We start from the raw sequence: 25,849 nt of genomic DNA on the forward strand, positions 1-25,849 counted from the left end.
TAATAAATTAGTCCACAATTCCCACAATGCCTTGCAAAATTAAGGAAAAAGTAACCCATAGATATATAATGTAAGAATAGATATATAATGTAGAATGATTACACATAAATGAGCACAAAAGTATTCAAAGGCGTGCTAATGTTACAGTCTAATCAAAATCTAAAACGTGAATAAAGTGTGTGTACTAAAGCTGACTGTGGTTGAACTGGTTTGTTGACTGGGAGGTGCAGTGACACCCTGCAAACTGGGAGGGTCGCTGATGACTACCTGCTAACATGGCTGCCCAGGATGAACTCAGTAAGTTTCTTTCTGCGTCATTCACAATTAATATCTTCTTTACTGTCTCGTTTCTGGCTATCAGAAATTCATATATTAACATATTTTGCCCAAGCTTTCGACATAGTTATTTTTAAAGCAGCATTAAAGTTGTATTCAGTTTAAAAATGAGGCTAGATAGTAGCTAGCCGCTCCGCTATGTGGCTAGCTTCAATGCTAACGTCAGGAGGCCGTTTGCACAGTCATGGTCAAAATGAAACTGTCACTTTGGCCATGCATACAATCCCCTTCATCAGACTTTTGCAGTGTATATTTATAACGTGGATATTCATGTAAATTGGGATTAAATATACGGGGTGTCACTGCTTCTGGAAAGCCAGTGGTATAGCCAGGGCAGGATTAAAAGTGCACAGGCCCCTGGGCCCAGAGTGTTCCAGGGGGCCCCCTTTCCCACCACAACATTGTAAAAATTATGAATTATACACGAAGACAACATTTCTAACATTTCTTAACCAGTGGTACCTATAGCAATACACTAGACACTGTGGTGTAACTATCTGACTTGTGTACATTTTGTTTCATGTCCAAACTGCTGTTGTATGCCCTATGTGGCCCCCACATGGGCCCCAAGAGGTCATGGGCCCCTGGGCCTGTGCCCATAATGCCTATTGGATAATCCAACCTCGGATATAGCCAGAAAATGATCATATGCGTGTGCAGTCTTGTCCGCTTCTTGGTGAGCCATGCCAGGAGAAGGAATGAAGGCTGGCTAATATTTGCACCAACACAGTTACTGACAGGTTGAGGTCATCAGCTGAACTGGAGCAATAAAGCTGCGAGAGACTATGTTTATTTTGCTTTTAAAGTATTTGTATTGTGCTTCATCTGTGTGAAGCTGAAGGCCGCTTTACACAGGCTTTAACCGGTCAAAGATAGTTGAAAAAAAGATGCTATGTGATCACACATGATAGAAGTGTTGAATCTTTGTTTTAGCATTCAGTGTTGGGGTTTGATTGATAAATGGTTTGCGTTATGTTTTTACAGATCAGTTGGAACGTGTGTTCCTTCGTCTGGGCCATGCGGAGACAGATGAACAGCTACAGGACATTATCTCCAAGTTCCTGCCCCCTGTTCTTCTCAAACTCTCCAGTGTTCAGGAGGGTGTGCGAAAGAAAGTAAGCAGGCCGCTTATCTTTGCTCTAAAGATACTCCTCTTGGAAACGTGATACAAACTTCCATCTTAAAGTTGTGTTCAAGGAGTATTTATTTATGCATCTGTTTCATGAAACAACACCATAAACCTGTTCCTGTTCTGCCAGGTAATGGAGTTGTTGGTCCACCTGAACAAGAGGATCAAAAGCCGACCAAAAATTCAGCTACCTGTAGAGACTTTGCTTGTGCAGTACCAAGACCCAGCAGCTGCCTCCTTTGTTACAGTAAGACCTTAAACCACAATATTGGCCCAAATGGGACCATATTAAGTGAACAGCACATTTCAAGATTCAACATTAGGTAGCAAATGCATTTTTGTAATATTACCCAAGACAGGAGTTGTGATGAATTTTATTTGTTTGCAGAATTTTACCATCATCTACATTAAAATGGGCTACCCTCGTCTAGAGGTGGGGAAACAGTGTGAACTGGCTCCAACCCTCCTCACTGCCATGGAAGGAAAGCCACAGCCCCAACAGGACAGGTGAGAAAACATATGCAGTCATACACAATCTCTAATATCTCTGTTACTGTGTTGAAGTCTGGTGGAATGCATAAAGGACAACAATAAATTCCTTCTTTCTTCAAAAAAAAAAAAAAGCTATCAGAATAATAACAAATTCCATCTACACGGAACCAACAAATTCTCTTTTCGTTAAATTGAAAGTATTGAAATTTGAGGACCTATTAAAATTTAAGATACTTCAAATTATGTACAGAGTCAAAAATGATCAATTACCCAGCAGCATCCAAAGGTTTTTCCAGTTAAGAGAGAGTATATTTGGCCAGAGAGGAACATCCATTTTCAAAAAACCAGCTGTGAGAACAAATGCTAATCTCCATTGTGTTTCTACGAGAGGAGTTCAGCTCTGGAAGAGCTGCAGTAAAGAAATAAAATCATGTCAATCGATAGGAAAATTTAAACAAATGATAAAACATGAGATGATTAAAAGTTATGAGGCAAATGGGATCAATTTTTAAAAGCAATGTATGTTGAATTCTATGATTTATTGTGTGTATTACGACTGTATGCTGTTTAAGTTTCATTGTAACGGAATTTAATGTGTTTATCATTGATAAGGCTACATAAGTGTCCAACTTCTTCCAAAACCCTTTTTCGAGTTTAAGAAGCTTATTTTATTTGTTTTTGTTGCAACCAATATTTTCTGTTTTAAAAGTCCTTTTGAGTTCGAAATAAAAAAATAATTAAATTATCAGTATATGGATGACAGAAATCTCAATTTTGACTCACACACCTATTACATTGCAGATCTCTCTGACAATTGCTTTTTTTTTTTTTTTTGTAATTTCCTCTCCTTCCTGTCTTTCTGTTCATAGCTTGATGCACCTGCTGATCCCCACTCTTTACCATATGAAATATCCTGCAGACATATCCAAGACCGCTTCTCTGTTCAACCTAAGTGAGAGGCCAAAGACAGTTCACCTGTTGCTGGAGTTCATGTTAGATGTTTTACTAATGCCTTATGGGTGAGTTCCTGCTCTCTGGTTTGAGTATTATGTAACCAAAAGTTTGCCCTACATACAGTCTTTTTTTTTTATTTTTTATTAGTAGTATACTAAATAGTTTTTAATTGAGGGCTGATTTGTTTTCATTTGGATCCCTTTAGGTTTGTGCTCAATGAATCTCCCACTCGGCCTGCCCCTTCCTCCTCCCAGGGAAGTCCTGCAGATGGAACAGCAGCTACAAGCGGGCAGGGTCTCCCCCAGCCTCCCCCAGGAATGAGTGTCTATGCAGTTAAAAGAGTGATTGGAGAAGCCCAGTGGAATGCAGAGCAACTCGAGCAGGTACAGTAAAGGTCTAGTGTCATGACAGCCTGAACGTTAAGTACAAGCTCATTGTTTGCTTACTCGCTTTGAACAGTGCAAGTTGGGCATAGTGAAGTTTATTGAGGCAAAGCAGGTCCCAGAGGTGGAGACGGTGGTGCACCTTGTGGTGGCATCGAGTGACACCAGACATAGTGTGGCCACTGCAGCCGACCTTGAGCTGAAGAGCAAGCAGAGGTGAGTGAGTCAACTTGTATGACCTTTGATTTACTCTCTCAATATAACAACAAGCTGGGAGGCTGCATAAAGTGTGTATAAAGACATAAATAAATTACTTTTGAATCTTAGTTAGCAAATGTTTAATTCACAATAATGCAAAGGAAACATTTGATATGTTTTCTCTGCTTTTATGGAGTTGTGTACGTTATCTGTATTACAAACTATGATTTGCCTTATGACTGTGGAATGTATGTTTCCCTCGGTCTAGTAGCTAAACCACTGGTGTGGACATTTGTAAGGAAACATTAATACAAGTTATTGTTGTCCTGTGTTTTCTTCACTTTATATTAGTGTTCTAGGTTGATAGAAATAGTAATCTATATACTTAAATGTTGCATTTCAGCATCATTGACTGGAACAATCCTCTAATAATCAACAAGATGTTCAAGGTGTATCTGGGAGATGTTCCACTCAAGACAAAGGTTTCTATACTTATGATTTTTTTTTATTTAAAAGTCTCATACTTAAAATTCACATTACGCAGCATTAGAAGTAGTGATTTTCTTGCAGATTGCATGATACGTGTTGTTTTGTTCATCCTGCAGGGAGGTGGCTTGAAGCAGGAGCTGAAACATGAGCCAGTAAGCACAAGAGTCAAACTGAAGATCCTGCCACATCTGCTGCGCTCACGCCTGGCCGCAGAATGCTTCCCAGCTAATATTCAGGTAAGATCTTTAATGCTTTAGTATATTTTTATATAATTGCATTACATGTGTGGGGGGAAAAAAGAAATCTGCTTCTGTAATACATTTTTTTTCCATTTCAGTTATCAGATTAACTTAAATATTTGCATGAAACTGCCTCATATTATCTCTCTATGGAGCTGAAGTTCTGTTTCTTTTGTAGGTTGTGTATGATGGTCTGTTTGGAGCCAATACCAACAACAAACTGTTGTCCTTAACCTTACAGTTTGTCCATCACATCTGCATGGTGTAAGAAATATTCATTTACTTGCCTTTCTTTTTCTACAGCCAAGTTGCTTTTCTTTCACTCAGATTGTTGTTCCCCATGTAATTCCAGATGCCCTGACACTAATAAGCCCTTAGGACTAATGCTGCTCAATGGTCTCACCAAGCTCATCAATGAATACAAAGAGGTATTCAACTTAAAATGTTCACATGCATATAAATCATACTTTCTGCAGCTTTTATGCACATTCACTAAACACGTGTCTTTGCAGGATCCCAAGTTACTGTGTGTTGCCTACTCTGCGGTTGGAAAATTGTCAAGGTGTGCTAAAATCTGTTGGTTTTTCCCCGAAATCCTCTCTTTGTGCATTTAAGAAGAAGAACAAAACCATTCTTACTGTTTTGCTTTCTATTTCAGCCGCATGCCACAGCTCTTCACAAAGGATATTGCACTTGTGCAGCAGTTCTTTGAGTCCATGTGCAAGGTGTGTGAACACACATCTTAGTCAGCACTACAATCTGTATCCGTTACTATTTTTTTTTCCTAAGATTTCTGAAAATATGCTTCAATCTCTTTAGGAGGAGCCCGACGTCCGCCTTGCCATTCAGGAGGCTTTATCAATGATGGTTGGAGCTTATGCCAACCTGCAGGGGGCACTGCTGAATCTAATGGAGGCTCTGGTTGCTGCATACATTGGAAAGGTGAGCGAGTGCTCCAGAGGAAAATGCATTTGGTTTGTGGAGAAGAAAAAAATGTTCATCAAGCTGGTTTATTGTTGTTTACAGCCAGAGGTGCAAGTTCGTCAGGTGGCCATGAAGTTTGCCAGCACCGTGTTTGCTCCTGATCACGTGCCATCAAGATACCTGCTTCTGCTGGCTGCTGGAGACCCGTAAGTTGAGAAGAACACATTGATTTTTCTCAGTGCTGTTTAGTAAAATTCTGCTGGAAATCAGTATTTTAGTGAATCTTGAAAAATCTTGAAAGACGTGGTGGTTAAAACAAGTGACTATAGTGTTATTGGAGGTGCGGAAGAGTTTAATTGTGTTTCTGTGTTTTTAGAAGGGAAGAGGTGTCTGGGGAGGCCCAGAGGGTGCTGAGGGCTTTACCTACCAAGAGCTCAGAGAAGGAGGGACCAAAGCCGATGCCTTCTTTTCCTGACATGGTTGCATATGTCCAGGAGAAAGTAAGTCTGAACACATTCAGGACAATGCACAGCTTATACACTTTATCACTAAATGAAAATGAAAATAATCATTTATTTTTATTGTAATTTTGTCAATATTAGGCAGCTCAGAGGATTAAGACTCCAGCTAAGTACATTGTTGGAACCTCCACAATTCCTTTCAACCCATCTGCGTTTGGAGAGGTAAATATTTTAACTGCTTTTCATCCATAAATCTTGACATCGGATGTGTTTGCAGATGTTTCCTCCCATCTTCTTGATGTCCTTTTGCTTTTTTTTTTCTTTTTTTTTTTTTTTTTAAGATCATGCTGTACCTGAGGATGTGTTTAGCTCACAGTGCCGGGGCCACGCCCATGTCCACGCGCTTGTCGGACATGCAGGACGACGCTCCTGCCATCGGCCGCTACGTCCACGCACTGCTGTCCTCTGAGCCTCAGCCGTCGGTGTCAAAAGGCTCTGAGCCAAATCCTGTGCATGTCTACATGGATCTCCTGCAGCAGCTGCTGTCTGCTGTCGGAGGTGAGAGAGATTGCCTTTTCTCGTTCAACATTTTCTGTTGGTTCATTACAAAAATGAAAAGGCTCGTTCTAATTCATTTAAGGCCTGAATAACGCAGGAATTAAGAAGTGTTTTGAGCTTTTCACATGTAAGAAATGTTAGCAACCACTCAACCAAAGATGAATGATTCAAACAACTAGTTTATTAAGACTAAAAACATCTTTATGTTAAGTTATACATGAAATAGGGGTGGGATTAAATAAGTTTTCTTCTTCCCCCTCCTTTCTGAGTATTACATGTTTTCTGTTTTGTTGTTTGATTTTTGTTTTAATATTGCACTAAATTGTTAGATGCTGTTGTACTGTTATTTGTGTTATTTGTGCTTATAAAAAAAGTTATCTTTTAACTAAGCACTGAGACATTGGTGCTGATCTGCTCATGATCCTCAACTCCCAAATTTCCAATCGGCTTAAATCAGAAATCTCAAACTCCAGTCCTTGATGGCTGCAATCTGAAAGGTTTGCATTGTTTCCCTGGTCCAACACCCAACTAAAATTAAAGGGTCATTGTGAAGAAATTGACAAGAAGCTGTTTGATCCATTTAATTTAAGTCAGGTGTGTTGGATCAGGGAAACAAAGAAAAACCTGCCGGATTGCGGCCCTCGAGGACTGGAGTTTAAGACCTCTGGCTTGAAGGAAAGGCAGAAAGAGTGAAGTTCTTGTGAACAGCTTGGACATGAAATCCTAAACACACTTTACAGATATGAAAATATTTTGTTCGCTATTCAGCTTTTCCAAAAGCTGTAGGGCCCTACAGGGCGCGTGGTGAGGGGGTGTGAATGTGTTGGTGTGTAAAGGAGGAGGGAATGAAACGTGTCTCTGGGTGGGGGCGTCTCCTAGGGGTGTGGGGGCGGTGGGCCCTTGGTCTGTCTCTCCTTCTCCCGCCCCTCCTCTTCTTTGCCCCCCCCCCCACTTTTGCATGTGGTTCGTTGGTGCCTTCTGGGGCCGGTGGTGGCTCCTTTGTTGGTGTTGCTGAGGGCCCTGGTTGTTGGGGCAGCTGCCCTTGGCCTGTCCTGTCCTTCGGGGGCCCCGGGAATGGGGGACGTGCCTCGTGCCGCAGGGAGGCGCGCTTCCCTCGGGACCTAAATCCCCGGAGCCCCCTCCTTCCCTTCTTCCACCACACACAGGCAGGGCGTTGGGAGGTGGACACGTTGATCTGGATGGTGAGAGAGGCCATCAAGGTGGTCTCGATCGCTGCACCCAGCATCGGTTCACCTCCCAGTTTTAATTACACTTAGTCAACATAACACAAAAAACACACACTGACAACACATGGACATATTTTGGGGGGCGGGCCATGCAGTGTGCGGTGGGCGGGGCTGCTTTGGTGGTCCCACTCCCAACATGATGTGGTTACTTCTTCCCAATTTTAATTGCAAACAACACGCACTTCACAATCATTCATAAGCTGGGAGGGAGGGGGTGACAATGGGGTCCTGCCACGCCCCTATTTCCGGGGCTGTGCCGGAGGAGTTTGGGCGGGGGAGTGGTGCTGTTCAGGGGGCCTGGGTCTGGGCTGGCCTGGCAGGGGTGGGACTGCTGCTGGCCCTGGGTGGTGCTGGATCGGCTGCATGTGTGAAGTGGTGGGGGGGCATTGACAGGGGTGGGGGGTAGTTGTGGGGCCCTGATCGGGGTCCTCCTATCCCCTGCTCCCCCGGGGGTATCTCACAGGGGACATGTTGGGAAAGAAAGGTGAGGTGCATGAGCCAATGGATGAAGTGGTGACTGAATGTTAGGGTAGAGGGGGGGTGGGGGATCAGGGTGAAAGAATTTAGGAAAGTGGATGGCCGCTGGGATAGGAGGAGGGGGGGTGTATGCAGATGGGTGGGGGTGCGTATGTGGGGTTATGTTGGTGGTACGGGGGAGTGATGGGGTGGGTGTACAATGAGGAATGTGAATGTGGATAGAGGGGTGTAGGGAGTTATGTGTGTGTGTAGAGTGGGGTATGCGTGTATGGAAGAATGGGTGATTATAGAGGGAGCAGGGATGTGTGTGTGAGGGGGTGTGTGAGTATAAAGAACGGGGGTAGGAGAGTGTGAGTTTGAGCGTGTGTAAGAGAATGGGTGTATAGGGTGTGTTTAAGGAGGAAGTGTGGATGCGTGTGGGTGGGTGCGTGTGTGTGTGTGTGTGTGTGTGCGTATGTGTGTGTGTGTGTGTGGAGGGTCTTGGTGCTCGGGGAGCGCTGCTGGTGCACTGGGGTGCGGCCTGGCTGCCGCTCGGTGGCGGTCTGGGGATCCCGGTCCCTTTCGGTGTGGGCTGGGCCCTCTGCCTGCGGGGGTGGGGGGTTGCTTCTGGGCTCTTGGGGCCGTGGGGCCCGCGCTCTGTCTGCCCTGGGTGGCCGGTGCCCGGCAGGGCCGGTCCTCGCTGGTCCGGGCCTGCTGGGGCCTGTTCCCCCTGACTGCAGGGGACTCTGGCTGGGACCCCCCTCTGCCTCCTCCTGGGTCTGTGCATGGTTGGCTCCGGGGTGGGGCGGTTGGGGTCTGCGCCTGGGGATGGCTGCCGATGGCCCGGGTCTCGGGGGTACTCCTGGCGTGCCTCTTGCCTTTGTGTGGGAGGGGTCACACTGGCATGATGACCTTTTCCGGAACACGTTCCACTCTGCATGTTCTGCATGTGACACAGTCACCGAGTTGTCTGCAGGTTTATTCACTAACAGCAGCTAGTTTTCTCATTTCTGTGTGTTTCTCATTTATATTTAGCTTTTTAGATTCATAGTTTAGTTACTATGATCTAAAGTTGGCTTGTATGTGTATGTATATGTGTTAATACTGGCAAGTGCGTATATGTTTGTACGTATGTATGTGTGTGTATGTGTGTGCATAGAGGTGTGTGTGTATATGTATGTATGTGTATATGTGTATATATATATATATATATATATATATATATATATATATATATATATATATATATATATACATATGTGTGTATATGTATATATACATATGTGTGTATATGTATATATACATATGTGTGTATATGTATATATATACATATGTGTATATGTATGTATATGTATACATCTGTAGGTTGTTTTTTCTTTTCGTTTTTGGGTTTTTTTGGGGTTTTTTTTTTCTTTCTTTCTCTCCCTTTTCTCTCCCTTTATCTCTTTCACTTTTCTTATGAGGTTTTTTCTCCTTTCTCTTTCTGTCTTTCGTCTGTCCTCTCCGGTCCAGCAGTACAAACTCTACAATTCAAACAACAATACAAAATAAATATAGAAATAAAATAAAAATTCAGAAAGTCAAGGGGATCATTATATCTATAAAGCTTCCCTTGACAGAGAAAATTTGCTCAGCAGAACACAGCATCCAGACCATCATTCTGCTTGCCTAAAATGCTGGACAAGACAAAAAAAAAAAAAAAAAGCTGTAGGGCCCTATAAAATTTGTTTTATTTTTTCCCAAATTCCATTTTATTTTTTCCTAAATTCAGTTTTTTCCATTTTTTTGGGAATCCCCCATTTCTTTCTTTCTTTCTTTCTTTTTTCTTTTTAACTTTTTACTCCTATTTTACTTCCAAAAGTCTTGTTTTTCTTATTTAAAAAACTATAATTTACACAAATTAATTAAAAATGTACATTAAATTTATTGAGGTGACAGACAAGACTTGTCCTCAATACAGTATGTTGAAGTGCATCAAAAACAAGCACGAAGTTATGGAGTTGTCTGGTTTGAGAAACTGTTGAGCGGTTGTATCTATCCATGGAGACAACATCCACCATGAAGTACTGGTTTTTAACTCCTGCGATAAAAGAAGATGAAAACATTATTTACACATGTAATGCTAAATGCGTTTTATTTATTGATGTTAATTATTATTATTGTTATTATTATTATTATTATTATTATTATTATTAATAATAATAATAATAATATCATCAATTGTATGGCTGTTCAGATGATTTTTATTTTATTATAAATGTTATTTTAATGCTTTGATTTACATGTTCAGAAAGTAATGCCTTTTATTCTTATTGTATGTGCATGTCAACCAGATTCCGGCATGGGATGAGTTGTATTTTTCTTTTTTTTTTTTTTCTTTTTTTTTTTTTGGACACGATGTCACTGCGTGTAATTTTACTTTTCAAGTCAACGGAGTGTTGACAGACTGTGCAAAACATCAGTTCACCTGACCCATAAGTCGTTCGGGAACTGCTCGGCTCTGATCCGATGGATTATTGTTGAGTTCCGCAGTTTTTTTCCCTGACGAAATCAGAGTAGCGTGCAGCCGCTTCGCCATGCTTACATTGTTTTGATGAGGGAGGTGAGGGGGGAGGGCTCAGTCAGTGGAAGTGGCTTGTTATGCCACCAGATTTCTTTGCCTCCATGCAGTTTTCTCCGGAGAAAAGTTCCTTCTCCATACGATAACAGTCAAATTAAGTCCACTTCCGTGATGTTCCGTGTTAAAAATATATTCCGTTTTAATTTGCCAATTCTGCGATTCTGTCCGCGATTCCGTGATCGCGGAAAGTATAGGGCCCTAAAGTTGTAAGTGTATTTAAATTGTGCATTACAAGATTTCTATGTATAAATCAGCTCTGCTTGAAGAAATGTTCAATTTTACTTTCATTGGTATTTGCTTCAGTCTGAAGGGAATTTTAATAATTGTGCCTTTTCTCCTCCGCCTATTTTTAAATACAGGTATCCCCGTCATGTACTGTTTACTGGAGGTGGTGTCTGTGTGTCCAGAAAAACTGGCCCCCAGATTTGCCAATAAAATTGACTGGATTAAAGTGAGTATTTTAAAAGAGATGGATGTCATCAATGTTGATTCCTAACTGGTTTATCAGCAAGAAGAGTGTCTGTTAAACAGTAACCTGTTCAGCTGTTCTGCACTATTAGAAAACCAGGAATCTTGTCCACTTGACGGTAATAACTGCTGGATTTTCTTCTTCAGAGTCTGATGAATACAAACAAGGAGGACATGAGGGAGCTAGCAGCGCAGCTATACGCCCTGGTGATTTCCACCATGACTGGCAACGAGCTGCAGGCGGCTGTGCAGAATCTGGTCAAAATCACCAAAGATAACCATGTACGCCCCTCTGTTTGCTGTTAGCACAGGGTATGGATGTGGATTTTCATCTGGTATTAATATTATGCTCTCTTCGTTTCTAATTACAGAGTCCTGAAACTCAACACGGTGCCATCTTGGCTCTTGGTTACATGGTAGGAAGAAATATGAGCAGAAAAAAAGCTGTAAACTCTTCTGACTCAACATGCAAGAGCGGACAGCAAATGAGCATCACCTCCAAGGAAGACGATGAACTTGTTGCCGTGGCCACTAAGACAGTCGGTATGAGTCTTTTTTTTCCCTTTCTTTTTAAACAGAAGTGAAAGTAAAATGGTTTCTCTGACTCCAGTGTTTGTGTGTGTCTTCATCCAGGTTCCTTCCTGGACAGCAGCAGTGCTCTGCTGGCTGTAGCAGCTTGTACAGCTCTGGGAGAAATTGGGCGGAATGGCACCCTGTTGATCCCTGCAGAGGGAGAGGGGCTCAACAAACTCTTTGTTGTGGAAAACCTGCTGGCTCGCATCCCTTCTGGCAAGGAGAGCACGAAGGTAACCGGTTGTGGAATGGTTTTAATGATGCACACTTGACATTCAGATTTTCTGCTTTTTTTTTTTCTTCATTTTTTTGCCTCATTTTTCTCCCTCATTGGTATGTTTACATTTGTTTTTTTATGCATGTATTCCAGATGAAGGAACGATCCATTATGACCTTGGGTTATCTTGCGGTGGGAGATGCAGATTTTCCACACCAGAAAAAGCTGCTGCAGGGTCTCATGGACTCCGTGGAGGTTGGAAACAGAGATTAACAACACACAGTTTTCATAAAACTTGTTCCAAATTAATAAATGTAGTCAAAAACATGAGCTTTATTTTAAACTCCAACTTTTTGGACGTCCAAAGGGACGACATACATGTGATTCAGTTCTTTTTTTTAGTTTTTATTTTTAAACAACAAACACAGCAGTTCTCCACATGTACTCACCACATTACTGCTGATGAATCGGTTTAGTCTGCAACATCGTGTCCGTGTTGTATGGTGGAATAACCAGCAGCTTCTCCATCCTAAGCACTGTGCTCCGATATCATGCATAGTTTCTGAGGAGCCACTCCTCAGATTGAAAGCCTGTAAATGGCAAAATCACATTTAAAAACTCCCACAGAAACTCTTTCAGTGAAAATTCAAATGATGAGGGGACACTAAGATCTGAAAAATGACTTGCACAGCCTCTTTTTTTTTTTTTTTTTTTTAACCCTGGTACATAGCGTGCAGTCTTTGGACTGCATTGAGGTTGGACATTTGCAGATGGAGGCATTTAAGCCCCGTTTTCACCAATAGATCTGGGTCCGTACACAATTTTTTTTTGTGTTTTCACAGGGAAAAACTGGGATTATCCATTCTCACTCATCTTACAGTTTTTGAACCCTTGCATTGGGGTCCCGATCTTACAGATCTTACCCAAAAAGGGGGGAGCTAGACACACTGCAAACTGTTAATTGGTCAAAAGAATAGTCACTTCCTGTGTGACCCAGTAACAAAAACAAAGACACAACACCACCATGTTTAAATATAATGTGGATTTTATATTGTTTGAAGGCACATTTCCATGAAGAAGGAACATAAACTGTTGGACATCCGCTATCCACCTCCATCGTGTCGTTTTTTTTTCTTTATAATTCAAGAAAGGTGCCTGTGCTACTACTTAACTGATGCTAAGTAGTAGCGTTCAATGGATGAACCTTGAATTTCCCCTCGGGGATGAGTAAAGTATTCCTGTATGCATCCGTTGCTATCCACTTTATATCCTGCCTGTGAGGTTAGGGTGCAGGTTGCCGTGGAAACACCACAGAAATCAGGCTTTACCAAACTGTCCCACTCGATCCTGGACTAGACCCCTTGGTGGAAACACACAGACAGGCCTTAGTGGACTCATGAATGAAGAAATGTGTCTGTCTTAGTGATTTTAGAATCATATTAAAGCTATTAGGTAGTCATCATAGCTGAAATCTGAGTTTTCCTTTTGGCTAGTACAGATACGATCCTTTTTTTTATGTGTTAGGAAGCTTTCATTAAAAACAACAGACCTCGCTCATCTCTGCTTATTTTTCCTCTGCAAGGCCAAGCAGGTAGAGCTGCAGTTCACAGTTGGAGAGGCCATCACCAACGCTGCAATAGGAACCTGTTCTGGAGCCGCCAGAGACCCGTGGACCTGCACTGAGGACCAGTACAACCCACCACAGAGTCAGTGTTTTCACTTTTCACAAGTGTTACACCCAAAAACCTTTTCTGCATGTTTTTTGTGACGTTCTTTAGATCTGAATTATTTATGTGAATTTCAGTGTTGCAGATTTTCAGTTGATCAGATTAACTTTGGGCTTTAACAGATACTGTCAACAAATCAATACAACAATACATACTGGGGGGGGGATACCAGAGTTTTCATGCAGTTACCTCAACATAGTGAAAAGGAGCTTATGTTTTTATGTCTACACATTTCAAATGGCTTCCTTTGCTTTTCAGATGTTAAAAACAATGATGTGGTCCCCTGGGTGCTCAACTCTATCCTGTCCAAGTATATACCGAGCCAGAACCCTCATGTTCGCCAGGCTGCCTGCATCTGGCTGCTCTCCCTGGTCAAGAAGCTCAGCCACCACAAGGAAATCACGGTGCGTACATGTTTCCGTTGTATAGCTGTTAACCAGAGACTAAATCTTATAAAACAAGCTTTGAAGGTTATTGGAACTAAAATAAAAAAGATGATATCTTGTTTTCCATGAGAGCTTCTTTCTAAGTCCTTACTTTTCATTTGACAAAGTGCGGTCTGACATAACACCTCATAGTCCTGAATCTGTATTTGTGCTCCGTATTAAGAGTGGGAGGGGAGAACAAATCAGGATTGATGTTGAAAAATCTATTTTCATTTCTTCCTTTACTCCTACAGTCCCATTTGAAGGAGATTCAGGTGGCATTCATCTCTGTTCTCTCAGACCCTGATGGTGAGAAGAGACTGTTTAATTACTGCTCCTAAAATATCTTCCCACAATGCTGCGTTCCTGTGTCATATATCCTCCCTTTTCTTCCACCCAGAGCTGAGTCAGGATGTGGCATCCAAGGGACTTGGGCTCGTCTATGAGATGGGAGGAGAGGGCGATCAGCAGGAGCTGGTGTCCACTCTTGTGGAAACACTTATGACTGGGAAAAGGTGAGTGGGAGAAAATTAGGAGAGTGTGAGCGGGGGGGAATGAGTCATTCATGAAGAGTTGGTTATTTGCTTATTTATCTTTGAAAACAGGGTGAGACATGCAGTCTCGGAGGATACGGAGGTGTTCCAGGCAGAGGGTTTGGGAAAAACACCAGATGGGTAAGCCATGCCACAATCAGTAGATATTTTAAAGATTATAAAAATATAAATATTGGTAATAATGTGGAATAATGCAAGCATATTTGTGCGTTTGGCTAACGCAGATGTGTCGTTTTTCTCCTTCGTGCAACATATATGGATGTTGTGTTTACAGTCATGGCTTGTCCACATACAAGGAGCTCTGCTCATTGGCCAGCGACCTGAACCAACCAGATCTTGTGTATAAGTTCATGAACCTGGCCAATCATCACGCCATGTGGAACTCACGCAAGGTCTCGTGCTTTCCTGTCACATCTTTAACTTTTACCCATTTCTTGACTTTGTCAGAACATCTTCTCCCACCTGATCTAAGCAACGCTTTCCTGTCTTTCAGGGAGCGGCGTTCGGCTTCCACATGATCGCAGCCAAAGCCGGGGAGCAACTGGCTCCATTCCTGCCCCAGCTGGTGCCTCGTCTGTACCGCTACCAGTTTGACCCCAACCTGAGCATTCGCCAGGCCATGACCAGCATCTGGGATGCGCTGGTCACTGATAAAACCCTGGTAAATTTGATGCTTTTCACATTTCCATCACAAAATAATTGTGCTGATCTATAAAGAGTTTTTCTTTTTCCCTGTGTGGTGCAGGTGGATAAATACCTGAAGGAGATCTTGCAGGATGTCATTTCCAACTTGACCAATAACACCTGGAGAGTTCGTGAGTCCAGGTAAATACATGCATGCTAAAGATTAAGCAGAATATTAAGGCTCTAGATGTGTGAGAGACTTATCTGTTAAACAGGTTTTTACATATTATTATACTCTCAGGAGAAGTGTGTTTTCGACCTACTTATTTTAAATCTTAGAAGCAGTTTTTCTGTGTAGTTAACTACATGGTAAATAGACAATAATAATATTTGTAATGAAACTCATATTAAGTGAAAAAACTACACTTATCAAATGCAAATCCGTTGCAGTATGGGAGCTACTGGCCAGCTTAGGTGGGATAAGATAATTACTACTTTCTTTATTTGATGTTTTTTTGTTTTCTTTGTCTTTTTTGCAACCGAAAAGCTCAGATTGTTTTTACTGTTTTTACTGCGTGGCAGAATTTAGGAAAAGATCTTTGCATAAATGATCTTGACTCACTTTTATGATCCTTTTTAAGTGCATGTGTGCTAGTAATGTTTCATTATTTAAACTGACCATGAATTAATATTCAACTAATTTTTTTTTTTTAATCCATTTTGAGGATTAGAATTTATCTCCGTAGTCATTTATTTAGGTAAAAATTAAATTAAATTGGAAGAGAAGTACATAGAAATGATGGAAGTTGACCTGATACAGTTCTGCAGAATGTTCCTTTCCTCTTCACAAGGAGTTTTCTATGGTTAAAAAGGGTGTTTTTGTGGGATTTCTGATGTTTTGACTGCAAGAAGTCACCACTGTGTACTTCCAGGAACACTGTATAGACCATAGTGTTCACATCTTTTTGTAGCGCATCTCCAACTTTGATGTTTCCCAGTTTTACAGAGGAAGTCTGTAAAGACTTAACAAAGAGTGGCTGGACATTTTCTGATCAGTCTTCAAACTCACACTTGAACTGCTGCTTGTTTATGAATCTATTTCCTTATTTAAAGCTGCAACTCTATAAAGTAACTCCTTTTATCCCACCCAGCTGCCTCTCGCTGCCATGCAGACCATTCACTTGGTGCAGACCAAGTTGCAAATTATATTTCTGCTTGCTGCAGTTTGGTCAAATAGCTGATCTGTAGCTTTATCATGTTGAAGTCTATATTTTTCTGATGTTTCTTGCAGCTGCCTGGCTCTAAATGACTTGATTCGTGGCCGTCAGGCAGATGACCTCCTTGATCACCTGGCAGAAATTTGGGAGACGCTGTTCAGAGTCCTCGATGACATCAAGGTGGGAAGGAAATAATCTGCGATTGTTACTGGTTCTGAAGCATTGTAGGACATCTGCTGCATGTTTTATAATAAAATAACTACATGTTGTATATTTTTTCATAATTTTCTGCCAGATTTGAACTTCTTTTGTGTTTTTATTTTAAGGAATCTGTGAGGAAAGCTGCAGATTTGGCACTGAAAACGCTCAGTAAGGTGAGACTGTTTGCTACATCGCTGTTCTGTACGTGTTTACATGTGTACTTTAACAGATGTTTCTCTGCGCAGGTGTGCATTCGTATGTGCGAGTCTACAGGCTCTGCAGCTCAGAGAACGGTAGCGGTGATGTTACCCACCCTGCTAGAAAAAGGCATCGTTAGCAGCGTCTCTGAGGTCCGGGCGCTCAGGTAATCTCTCCTCCTATCATTTACTGCAGGTCAGCCTGCATTTAAAACCCAGTTAAGGTGATTTACAGCCAGTTTATTTAACCTTTACAGTCACTCAACCTTGTTAAGACATATACAGGCGGCCCTCAGGTTACGTTCTTCTCGACTTGCGTCGTTTTGACTTTATGACGCTCATTAAATAAATTCTAGATATATATTTAATAGAGCAAGACTCGAAGTTATAAGGTTCCATATAAGCTCTTACGACATGTGATGCAGAGGCTGAGACCACGCCAGAGAGCGTGTATATATTTTTTTTTTAAAATTGAAATGTTATTTTAATTGCCTGTATTGTTTTTCCATTAATTTGATGTATAATACATGTATTTAAATAGTTATTCAATTATTTATGGGGTGTTTAAGGATAAAAATCCGACTTAATCGGAATTTCAGATTACGCCGCGACGTAGGAACTGAACTCATTCGTAAACAGAGGACTGCCTGTCGTTTTCTGGCATTACATCAATGTTGCTTGGCTGTATTTTTTGTTAAGACTTTTCTTTTTCAACATCCTTACCAGTATTCAGACCTTGGTGAAGATTAGTAAAACAGCTGGTGCCAGATTAAAGCCTCATGCCGCTCGCTTGATCCCAGCCTTGTTGGAGGCTCTCAGCACGCTGGAGCCTCAGGTCCTCAACTATTTGAGTTTAAGAGCCACAGAGCAAGAAAAGGTAAATTTAGCATGCAGGTCTTAACCACAAATCAGGGTGTTGAGTCCAGTAAAATGACTTTCTGCCCCTGCAGAGTGCCATGGATGCTGCAAGGCTGAGTGCTGCCAAGTCTTCTCCCATGATGGAGACCATTAACATGGTAAAACAAAACAAAATGCATAATTATCTCAAATATGTTTGGTTTTTAACCAAGTTTGGAAATGTTGAGGAGTCTGAATCTGTGGATTTTCTGAGGAGTGGTTTTGAAGTTTCTCTGTGAACTTGACATTACAAAAAGTCTGATATAGGGATGTGTTTGCATTCAGTGTCTGCAGCATCTTGATGTTTCTGTGCTGGGGGAGCTGGTTCCACGGCTCTGTGAGCTGCTGAAGAGTGGAGTAGGCTTGGGAACGAAGGTACGAGAGAGTCCTGCTGTCCTGCACAAATAAAATCCTTAATACTTTAATCAGTCATTTCTTTGCACTGTCAGAAAAGCTTTCTAATTTCAGCCCCTTCTTCACAGGGAGGCTGTGCAAGTGTGATAGTTTCCCTCACAGTGCAGTGCCCCCAGGACCTCAGCCCGTACTCAGGTACAGCCTCCGTTCAGGTGATGTGTTAACTGTTTGGAAGTGAGTAAACTTAGTAAACCTTTGGTATTTCCAGGTAAACTGATGAGTGCCCTGCTGAATGGTGTCCATGACAGAAGCACCGTGGTACAGAAAGCGTTTGCTTTTGCATTGGGACACCTGGTCAGGGTAAGCCTCGGTTTCTCTATGAAACATCCTGATTAATTACACTGAGTTTACTCCCTGTGTGCTTATACATGCAGACATCTTCTCTCTCCCTCAGACAGCAAAGGACAGCAGTGTGGAGAAACTACTGCTGAAGCTCAGCAACTGGTACTTAGAGAAGGAAGGTGAGATGTGTTTAATATCAAATTCCTTCATGTATTAAGTCAAAACTCCCTGATTTTATCTTTTCATCTTCCTTTTATTCTTCCTGTTTCCCATCCAGAACCTGTTTACAAATCATCATGTGCGCTGACGGTGCACGCCATCAGCCACTACAGCCCGGATGTGCTGAAGGGTCATGCAGGAGTGGCGCTACCCCTGGCTTTCCTCGGCATGCATCAGGCGCCGGGTCCTGATGAGGAGAAGGGAGAGAGTCACGATGCCACGCTGTGGGCCGAGGTGTGGCAGGAAAATGTTCCAGGTGAGGAAGTCCTTCACAGAACAAACAAAAAGGAAAATCTCCCAAGAGCTGAAGGTCCTCAGATATCTTAGCCAGACTCTTTTTCCTCTGTTGTGCCACGATGGTGGAATGATCTCCCAAACTCTGTCCGCTCTGCAGAGTCCCTGTCTACTTTTAAGAGCAAGCTGAAGACTCAGCTCTTCAAGGAGCACCTCAACACTTAGTATAGCTGTATTTGTTGGAAAGTTGGAGAACTTAGCAGTTCTTTGCAACAAACATCATGGTATTATTCTTTGTATTAGAACATAGGTGATATATGGGGTGGGAAGGGAGTAAACAAAAGAAAAAAAGCCTGTAGCACTTCATGGAAGGATCTGCGTCCAACTGGACAGTCCACCAGCACCTTCCCACGATGTCCTCTACTGTTTGATTTCGTGCTTGTGTTGTTCTCACTCGTATTCATATGTAAGTCGCTTTGGATAAAAGCTTCTGCTAAATGACAATAGAATAGAATAGAATAGATATCAGCAGCTCAAAAAGAAATCTGGTTTTCGCATAAATTAGTTAGCAGTTGTTCACGCTTAATAAGCTGTAACTACACAATGTAATACAGCTGTTATTTCAAATAAAAGACTTTAAATTTTTTGTTGTTTTTATAAAATTGTCACAATTTTTTTTTTATAATCTTTTAAAAATGAACTTTTTACTTTGACATTAGGAAGCTTCGGAGGAATCAGACTCTACATGACGGAGCTCATCGCCATCACACAGAAAGCATTGCAGTCCCAGTCCTGGAAGATGAAGGCTCAGGGTGCAGCTGCCATGGCAACCGTCGCCAAGGAGCAGACAGGCTCATTAGTTGCACCTCACCTTGGCTTGGTGCTGACGGCCTTAATGCAGGGCCTATCTGGGCGCACGTGGGCCGGCAAGGTAATGATTGCTAATAAACCCGAAGAACCCAAAAGGAGGAAACAGGATCTTGGTTTTATATCGATTCGTTTTCTTCCAGGAGGAGCTGCTAAAAGCCATCGGATCAGTGGTGTCAAAATGCAGGTGAGTCTTTCTTCTACTATTTATAGGCCAACTTTAATTTATTAATATTTGACTTTTTCCTTGTTGCTTTGGTCTTCAGCCCAGAGCTGCAGAAGCCTTGCAGCGGTCAGCCAAGCATCCCTGAGCTGTTGGAGGTCGTGTTGAAGGAATGCCGTAAGGAAAGCCTGGTGTACAAAATGGCTGCTCTGAGATGTGCAGGAGATGTTCTCAGCAGCAGTCAGGAGGACCGCTTCAGCGACATGGCAGAGATCCTTTTTCCTTTGATCAAAAAGGTTAAATCCTCTTATTTCAACTCTTCATGGCTTTGATATGACCCAGCATATTCATGCTGAGAAGACGCTCTGTCCACACTCTGGTTCCTTCAAAGGAAATTGATTATATTAGATCACATAGATGATGAATTATTAATATTGTCATAAAATCTCTTTTTGTCACTTTTATCAATATCAGGAAAGAACTGATGGACTTGCTCCCAGCAGACTTGGCCTGCAGAATCCCAGTGTAGCAAAGATTACATACATAAATGTCATAAAATAATTTAATTTTTAGCCGTTTTTAGGTTCAATATATAAAATAGGTGAGAAAAAAAAAGGAAAAGGTGATTTCAGACGTGACTCTTGATGCTTTGGTGCATTTTTGAGTAAGATGTAAAAATGACAAAGACCTAAAAGACACACAGCTTTAATCAGTGTGTCAGGTCTGATGTCTTCACAGCTAGAAGAAAATTCATCAAGGAGCCACTTTTCCTGCTTCTGCTGTCTTATCTTCCCACTTCCCACCTGCAAGTCAGCTGTAAAGCATCACTCAGCTAGTAGTCGGGATTAGCTCCTCTGTTCCCACACATCCAGTATTCAGGCTTTCTGACTTCACCGTTCTGAGACTGTAGAAGTCCTGCAGAAATCCCCAGCCATAGTGGTGGTGACCAGTTTAGCTTAAATGTCTTTTAACCTGTTCAAAAGTTGCTTATAGACACATCAGCAGGGTTGAAATGTATTTTTGTTAGAACGGGATTTAAAGACGCAACTTTCTGACCTTAAAACTCTGTTTTTTGGACTTGTTTGTAACGTGACTGATTCACAGACGTTATTAAAGGTAGAGAGGAAAAGAGACAGGACTAAACATAAGGTTGTCCTTTAGCTGCTCACAGTGTGGATGCCCTATTTGCTGTGGAGAGGGGGTGCATCACTGAGAAAATCTGCAGAAGTTCCATTGTGCATCTTTAAAATGTTGCTTTTCTACATTTTACACAATGACTAAACAACATTTATAAGAAACAATGAAATATGTCTTTAATCTGTCTTCCTAATCCAACAACAGAGCTGCCCGGAGAGCGGTGCATCACCCAGGTCGATGGATGATGATGACGATGACGATAGAGATGTGAAGGAGAAAGAGCTGCAGACTGAGGCTCTGCTTTGTGCTTTTGAGACTCTTGGAAAGGTCTGGCCCCGAAACCCACAGACTCAGGGTAAGCTCTGTCTATTCTTTTTTTTTAATTCATTTATGTTTTTAAAGTTTGTCTTTGGTCATCCCAGAGTCTTCCTGTCATTAAGTTTGAGCATATTTAGAACAAGTTGCATCAGTAAGTTGGTTTTATTTGTGCTTATGTTACACCAGTTTACAGATTTACCAGTATATCCCACTGTGCTCCCTCCATCACAGCTGATGTGTGTGTGTATACTGCTGGCAGACTAAATGTAGATCTGAACCTCGTCTTCCTAAATGTCTGTGTGTTTGCAGCTCGTTTCCAGTTGGAAGTGTGCAGTTTCATGTCCGGGAAGCTCAAACTGAGCACTTGGAAAGTCCAGCTTGCTGTTTTACAAGCCATGAAGGCATACTTTCAGGGGTAAGAACCACACAAACAAAGCGCCTCAGTATCATTTATTAGATATTATAACCATTTCTTTGTAGCTGGCTGAACCTTGTGTTACTCAGCTGATGGAACGATTTTTTTCTTTGTAGGTTATTGCTGCTAGAAAAGGGCAATGAAGATGTGAATTCACTGTCTCAGATCCTTACAGAAACCTGTGCTGCTCTTTCGTATCCTTTAGGTAATAAAGTCATTTTATAGGCTCTTAAATACTTTTCAGTGACGGTGTGATTTTGCATGCATTTCATCGCTGTATTTATGTTGGTTTTACACTGCAGAAAACAAAAGTTACTCGTCTGTGAGGACAGAGGCCTTGTCGGTTGTGGACCTGATCGTTAAGAGAACAGGAGGTAGGTGTTTATAGCTGCAGGCCTTCATCTGGAAATCACAGCTTCATTTGTCTGGAGATATCTACAAAAAACACGAGCCTACTTTAGTGTTCAATCGCTGCTGGAGCCAGTTGTTTAACTGGTCTTGCTGTTATGGAGCGCTGTATTGTTAGCTGATGTGCATATAAACAAGCAAAGGGGTCTTGATCACAAGGGCGCAAGTTGATAATATTTGTTTGCCACAAAGATTGATGCACGATCGAAGGAATAAAAGGACTGAACCTGCAACGAAAGAATCCAAGTGGATAATCAATTATACAGTTGTGCTCATATATATTCATACTCTTTCATTAAAGAAGGAAAAAAACAACTGCCTGTAAAATAAGTTGAAATTGATTAAAGTAATAATAAATAAAAATTTTATGAAAATTATTACATTATTTTCAAATTCTGGTTCAATAGAAATATTTTTTTTAATAAAGCAAACAAATAAGATTACATATTACATCATTCATAAAGTAATATTTAGTTGAATAATCCTCTAATGTTTCTGCTCCAGTCAGGTGTTTTCTGTTCCTCTCAGTCAGACTTCTGCACCTGTTGACAGGTATTTTGTCCCACTGTTAACAGAAAAGTGCTCTAATTTGTCCAGGACACATTTGTTTGTGTTTTTTTTCTTTCTTCAACTCAATTAAATTAAAAAAAAAAAAAAAAGTGTCTTATATTACTAAATTATATTTTTGCACATTTGTAGTTATTGTTCCTTTTTTAAGTCTCCAGTTATTTGAGTGTCTGTTGTAAATTCAGCCTTTTCTTTAATGAAAGGGGATGAATACACATGTAGATAGACGGTGTACAGCGTCCTCCTGGACTAATCTCAGCAGCTTAGTACAGACTTTCCTTCAATATTAGTCAGAAACCTTTTGCCTTTTTAAGCCAAACTTCTGATTTTCCAGTGATGTCTTCCTCTTATGTCCACATCACCGTCCCAGGTAACAGCACAGCGCCCCATAACAGCAACAAGTTAAATACCAGTTAAACAACAATGGCTCCCATAAACACCTTTCTCATATTACACGTTGCTGCAGCACCTCATCTTGTGTTTGTTAACCACACTAGCTTTTAATTTTTTTTACCCCAGTTTGCTCTGGCTGGTTCCCTGGTAGGAAAAGATGGAGTGTGAAGCAGCTTGTCATTTGTCAAAATCCTTTTTACTGGCTTGAAATCTCCTGACTTTTGCTGATGCTGCAAAACAAAACGTCTGGGGATCAAAGTGGCTGCTGGGAACCCACCTCAGTCTCCTGCAGCCACTTTAATTTAGATGACAAGCACTTTATGTGACATTTTTATATCATATTTGCACAGTTTTTAATACACACCAGATGTTAAACAATCTTATTTTCTGTCATCAGATTTATTTTATCTTCACCTTCTCAGTAAAATCTATTGATATTATCTCATGATGCGTCGCCGTCTTTTCTAACTCCATTCATGCAGGTTGACAGTCAGATGTCTTTACCTTAGATCAGGGGTGCCCCGTTCCAGTCCTCAAGGGCCACAATCCTGCAGGTTTTCCATGTATCCCTGCTCCAACACACCTGACTCAAAGTAATCAGTCACTTTGCTGAACTTCATCGGCCGTTGGATCCATTTAATGGAAGCCAGGTGTGTTGGAGCAGGGATACATGAAAAACCTGCAGGACAGTGACCTTGGTGGATTGACTTTTGACCCCCTTGCTTTAGAGTTTGCCACACTTGCTGCTGTGCAGTCTTTATGACAAGATTACATGTTGATGTAGGTTAACCACAGATATATTCGACATTTGACTACATGTGATCTTATGAGAAAAGTCTTCTCTGGTAAAGAAAAAACCTTTTAAATCACTGTCAACCAACCAAAGCAGTTTGTGTTGCTGCTGTGGTCTTTAACTCTTTTATTTAAACAAAATCCCCAGGCAGCTAAATCTGACGCTTTTAACACATCTCAATTTAAGTCTGTTTCTGAATTTCTGTGGAGAACCAGTGCAGTGAGACAGTTCCTCAGATCTTCACCTGTTTCAGTGTTTTCTCATTTTCTTGTCTATAAAGTCACTCAAACGATTAGTAGACGTATTTTTTTCGAGGGATCTATAAATGTTAGCTGGTGACACTGCAATCGCAGATATTTACAGGTTCAGTTTATTACAACGGCTGGGAATTCAGCTCTTATGAGGCACATTGTGCCGACTTAACCAGCATCACCAGTAGCTACATTAAAACGAAACAGCATAAAAATGAGAGGAACTTACTGTGCTGCTCTCTTGAATTAAACAGACTGGATGCTGGACTACACCAGGAGTTAATTTGTTGGTCTGGTTTGGACTTTATAAGCTCACCCTCCTCCTGATATTAGTTTTTTTGCTCTGGAACAGCAGATGGTTGTTTCTTTTTAATGGTGGAGCCAGCACCCCCATCATCAAAACAGCAAGAACTGGTTCTGATTCAGGCTACTGCTCCAAACCAGAAATGAAACCACCACGACTAAGCGACCTTATGTTTGTTTCTAACTCTGCAGAGCTTCACGTGCACATAAAACGCTGATAGAGCAGCAAAAGTAGTGAAAAATTATATCGTGGCCAGCTCGCCAACTTTTCAGAATTAAATTATTCTGTCAATTATAAGTTGAAGCATGAATAAGAACAGTCTTTCTGCAGGTGCATACATCTGTTTGTCTTCTTTCTTTAATGGGAACATTTCCTGTTAATACTGAATGTATTTTCAAATCAGTCGTGATTCTGAAGACTTGTTTGATATTCAGCAACTTTAGCTTCTTATCCAGGACGATGAACGTAAACCTGGTGCCAATTATTTATTTATTTTACATGTCAGGATGCTTATTCTAGTTCCTCCTCAGAGATTTGGCTTAAACTGCTCGCTTTTTCTGATGTGTATGTCGGTTAGTTGACCGCTGCTGAGATGTTGTTTGGGCATTACAGAGAGTGAACAGTGGGACTGCATGTCTGTGAAGAGCCGGGAGCAGCTGCAGCGTTCCCTGTCCACGCTGCAGTCCGACAGCAGACCCGACCTGAGGGACAAGGCCCAGGAGCTGCGCAGACGCATCCAAAGCCAACCCTGAGCTCCCACATAGAACGGTGGCATCTTTTAACAAAGCGACACAAACCGTACATCATCACTCCCTCTGCTTGTTCTGACGGCGTCCTTCTTAAACCAATATTCATTCACCTGTTAATCATTACATTAAGTGTCCATACGACGGTCCACATACGTGTCCAACATCGAAGATACTTCAGTAACACAATTTCCCTGATATGAAATCTGCAACCATGTGTCAAGTTTTAATTAAATAGACATTAAGTTGATTATTAATGCTATAAACACCAGTGTGTTGGGTTTGTGGACACTATACCTTTACCCCCAAAGTGGGGATTTTACTACTGTTGTGGGTTTGCCTACTCATCAAATATGAAAAGCAGGAGATTGTCTGAGCTGATGCAGGAGGGCGACAACACTTCTCTGCCGCTGCGGAGAAAACGACGACATGGCAGCCTGTTTAAGTCAAGAAAAGCAACACTGCTGTTAAAAATGATGTTATAGTTGTTTCAATTTGTCCTTGAAATAAAACTGTCAGTTTGGACATCTGGTCTTTGCCTTTTGTATACAAATTGTGTAGCTGTTGCAGGTTTGTGTGTAAACTGAGGTGGAAACTGCAGGTCTTTCAAACCGGGAGACAACAGAGACGACGGTCAATAATAAGCCTGTTTTATTTACAAATATAGATCCATAGTTGTATGTAAAAGATGGGGAATAAACACAGACAGCTGAGTAAAAACATGAAAATAAATGACAGACAGGAAAACTGTG

The 25,849-nt window shown here is 41.5% G+C and overlaps 1 protein-coding gene across 1 annotated transcript; it reads left to right on the top strand.

Annotated features, from left to right (window-relative positions):
• The first annotated feature begins 256 nt into the window (after positions 1-256).
• Positions 257-25,622, top strand: ecpas (Ecm29 proteasome adaptor and scaffold). Its single transcript, XM_079265125.1, has 49 exons — positions 257-297; positions 1,321-1,451; positions 1,596-1,712; positions 1,854-1,972; positions 2,827-2,976; positions 3,117-3,294; positions 3,371-3,510; positions 3,896-3,974; positions 4,098-4,217; positions 4,399-4,484; positions 4,573-4,648; positions 4,733-4,782; positions 4,879-4,945; positions 5,040-5,162; positions 5,247-5,350; positions 5,521-5,644; positions 5,747-5,827; positions 5,947-6,163; positions 10,846-10,937; positions 11,102-11,236; positions 11,326-11,497; positions 11,588-11,760; positions 11,898-11,999; positions 13,327-13,450; positions 13,730-13,875; positions 14,151-14,205; positions 14,297-14,411; positions 14,502-14,570; positions 14,725-14,842; positions 14,944-15,111; positions 15,196-15,275; positions 16,366-16,471; positions 16,618-16,665; positions 16,738-16,856; positions 17,416-17,566; positions 17,640-17,705; positions 17,872-17,961; positions 18,069-18,135; positions 18,209-18,300; positions 18,395-18,461; positions 18,560-18,757; positions 19,455-19,666; positions 19,746-19,789; positions 19,869-20,061; positions 21,107-21,257; positions 21,530-21,635; positions 21,752-21,840; positions 21,938-22,009; positions 24,964-25,622. Exons 1-49 carry the CDS (start codon positions 276-278, stop codon positions 25,101-25,103), a joined length of 5,544 nt encoding a protein of 1,847 aa, XP_079121251.1. The 5' UTR covers positions 257-275; the 3' UTR covers positions 25,104-25,622.
• The last annotated feature ends 227 nt before the right edge of the window (positions 25,623-25,849 follow it).

Source organism: Telmatherina bonti, assembly GCF_933228915.1.
Source record: "Telmatherina bonti genome assembly, chromosome: 3".
Taxonomy (NCBI): Eukaryota; Metazoa; Chordata; class Actinopteri; order Atheriniformes; family Telmatherinidae; genus Telmatherina; species Telmatherina bonti.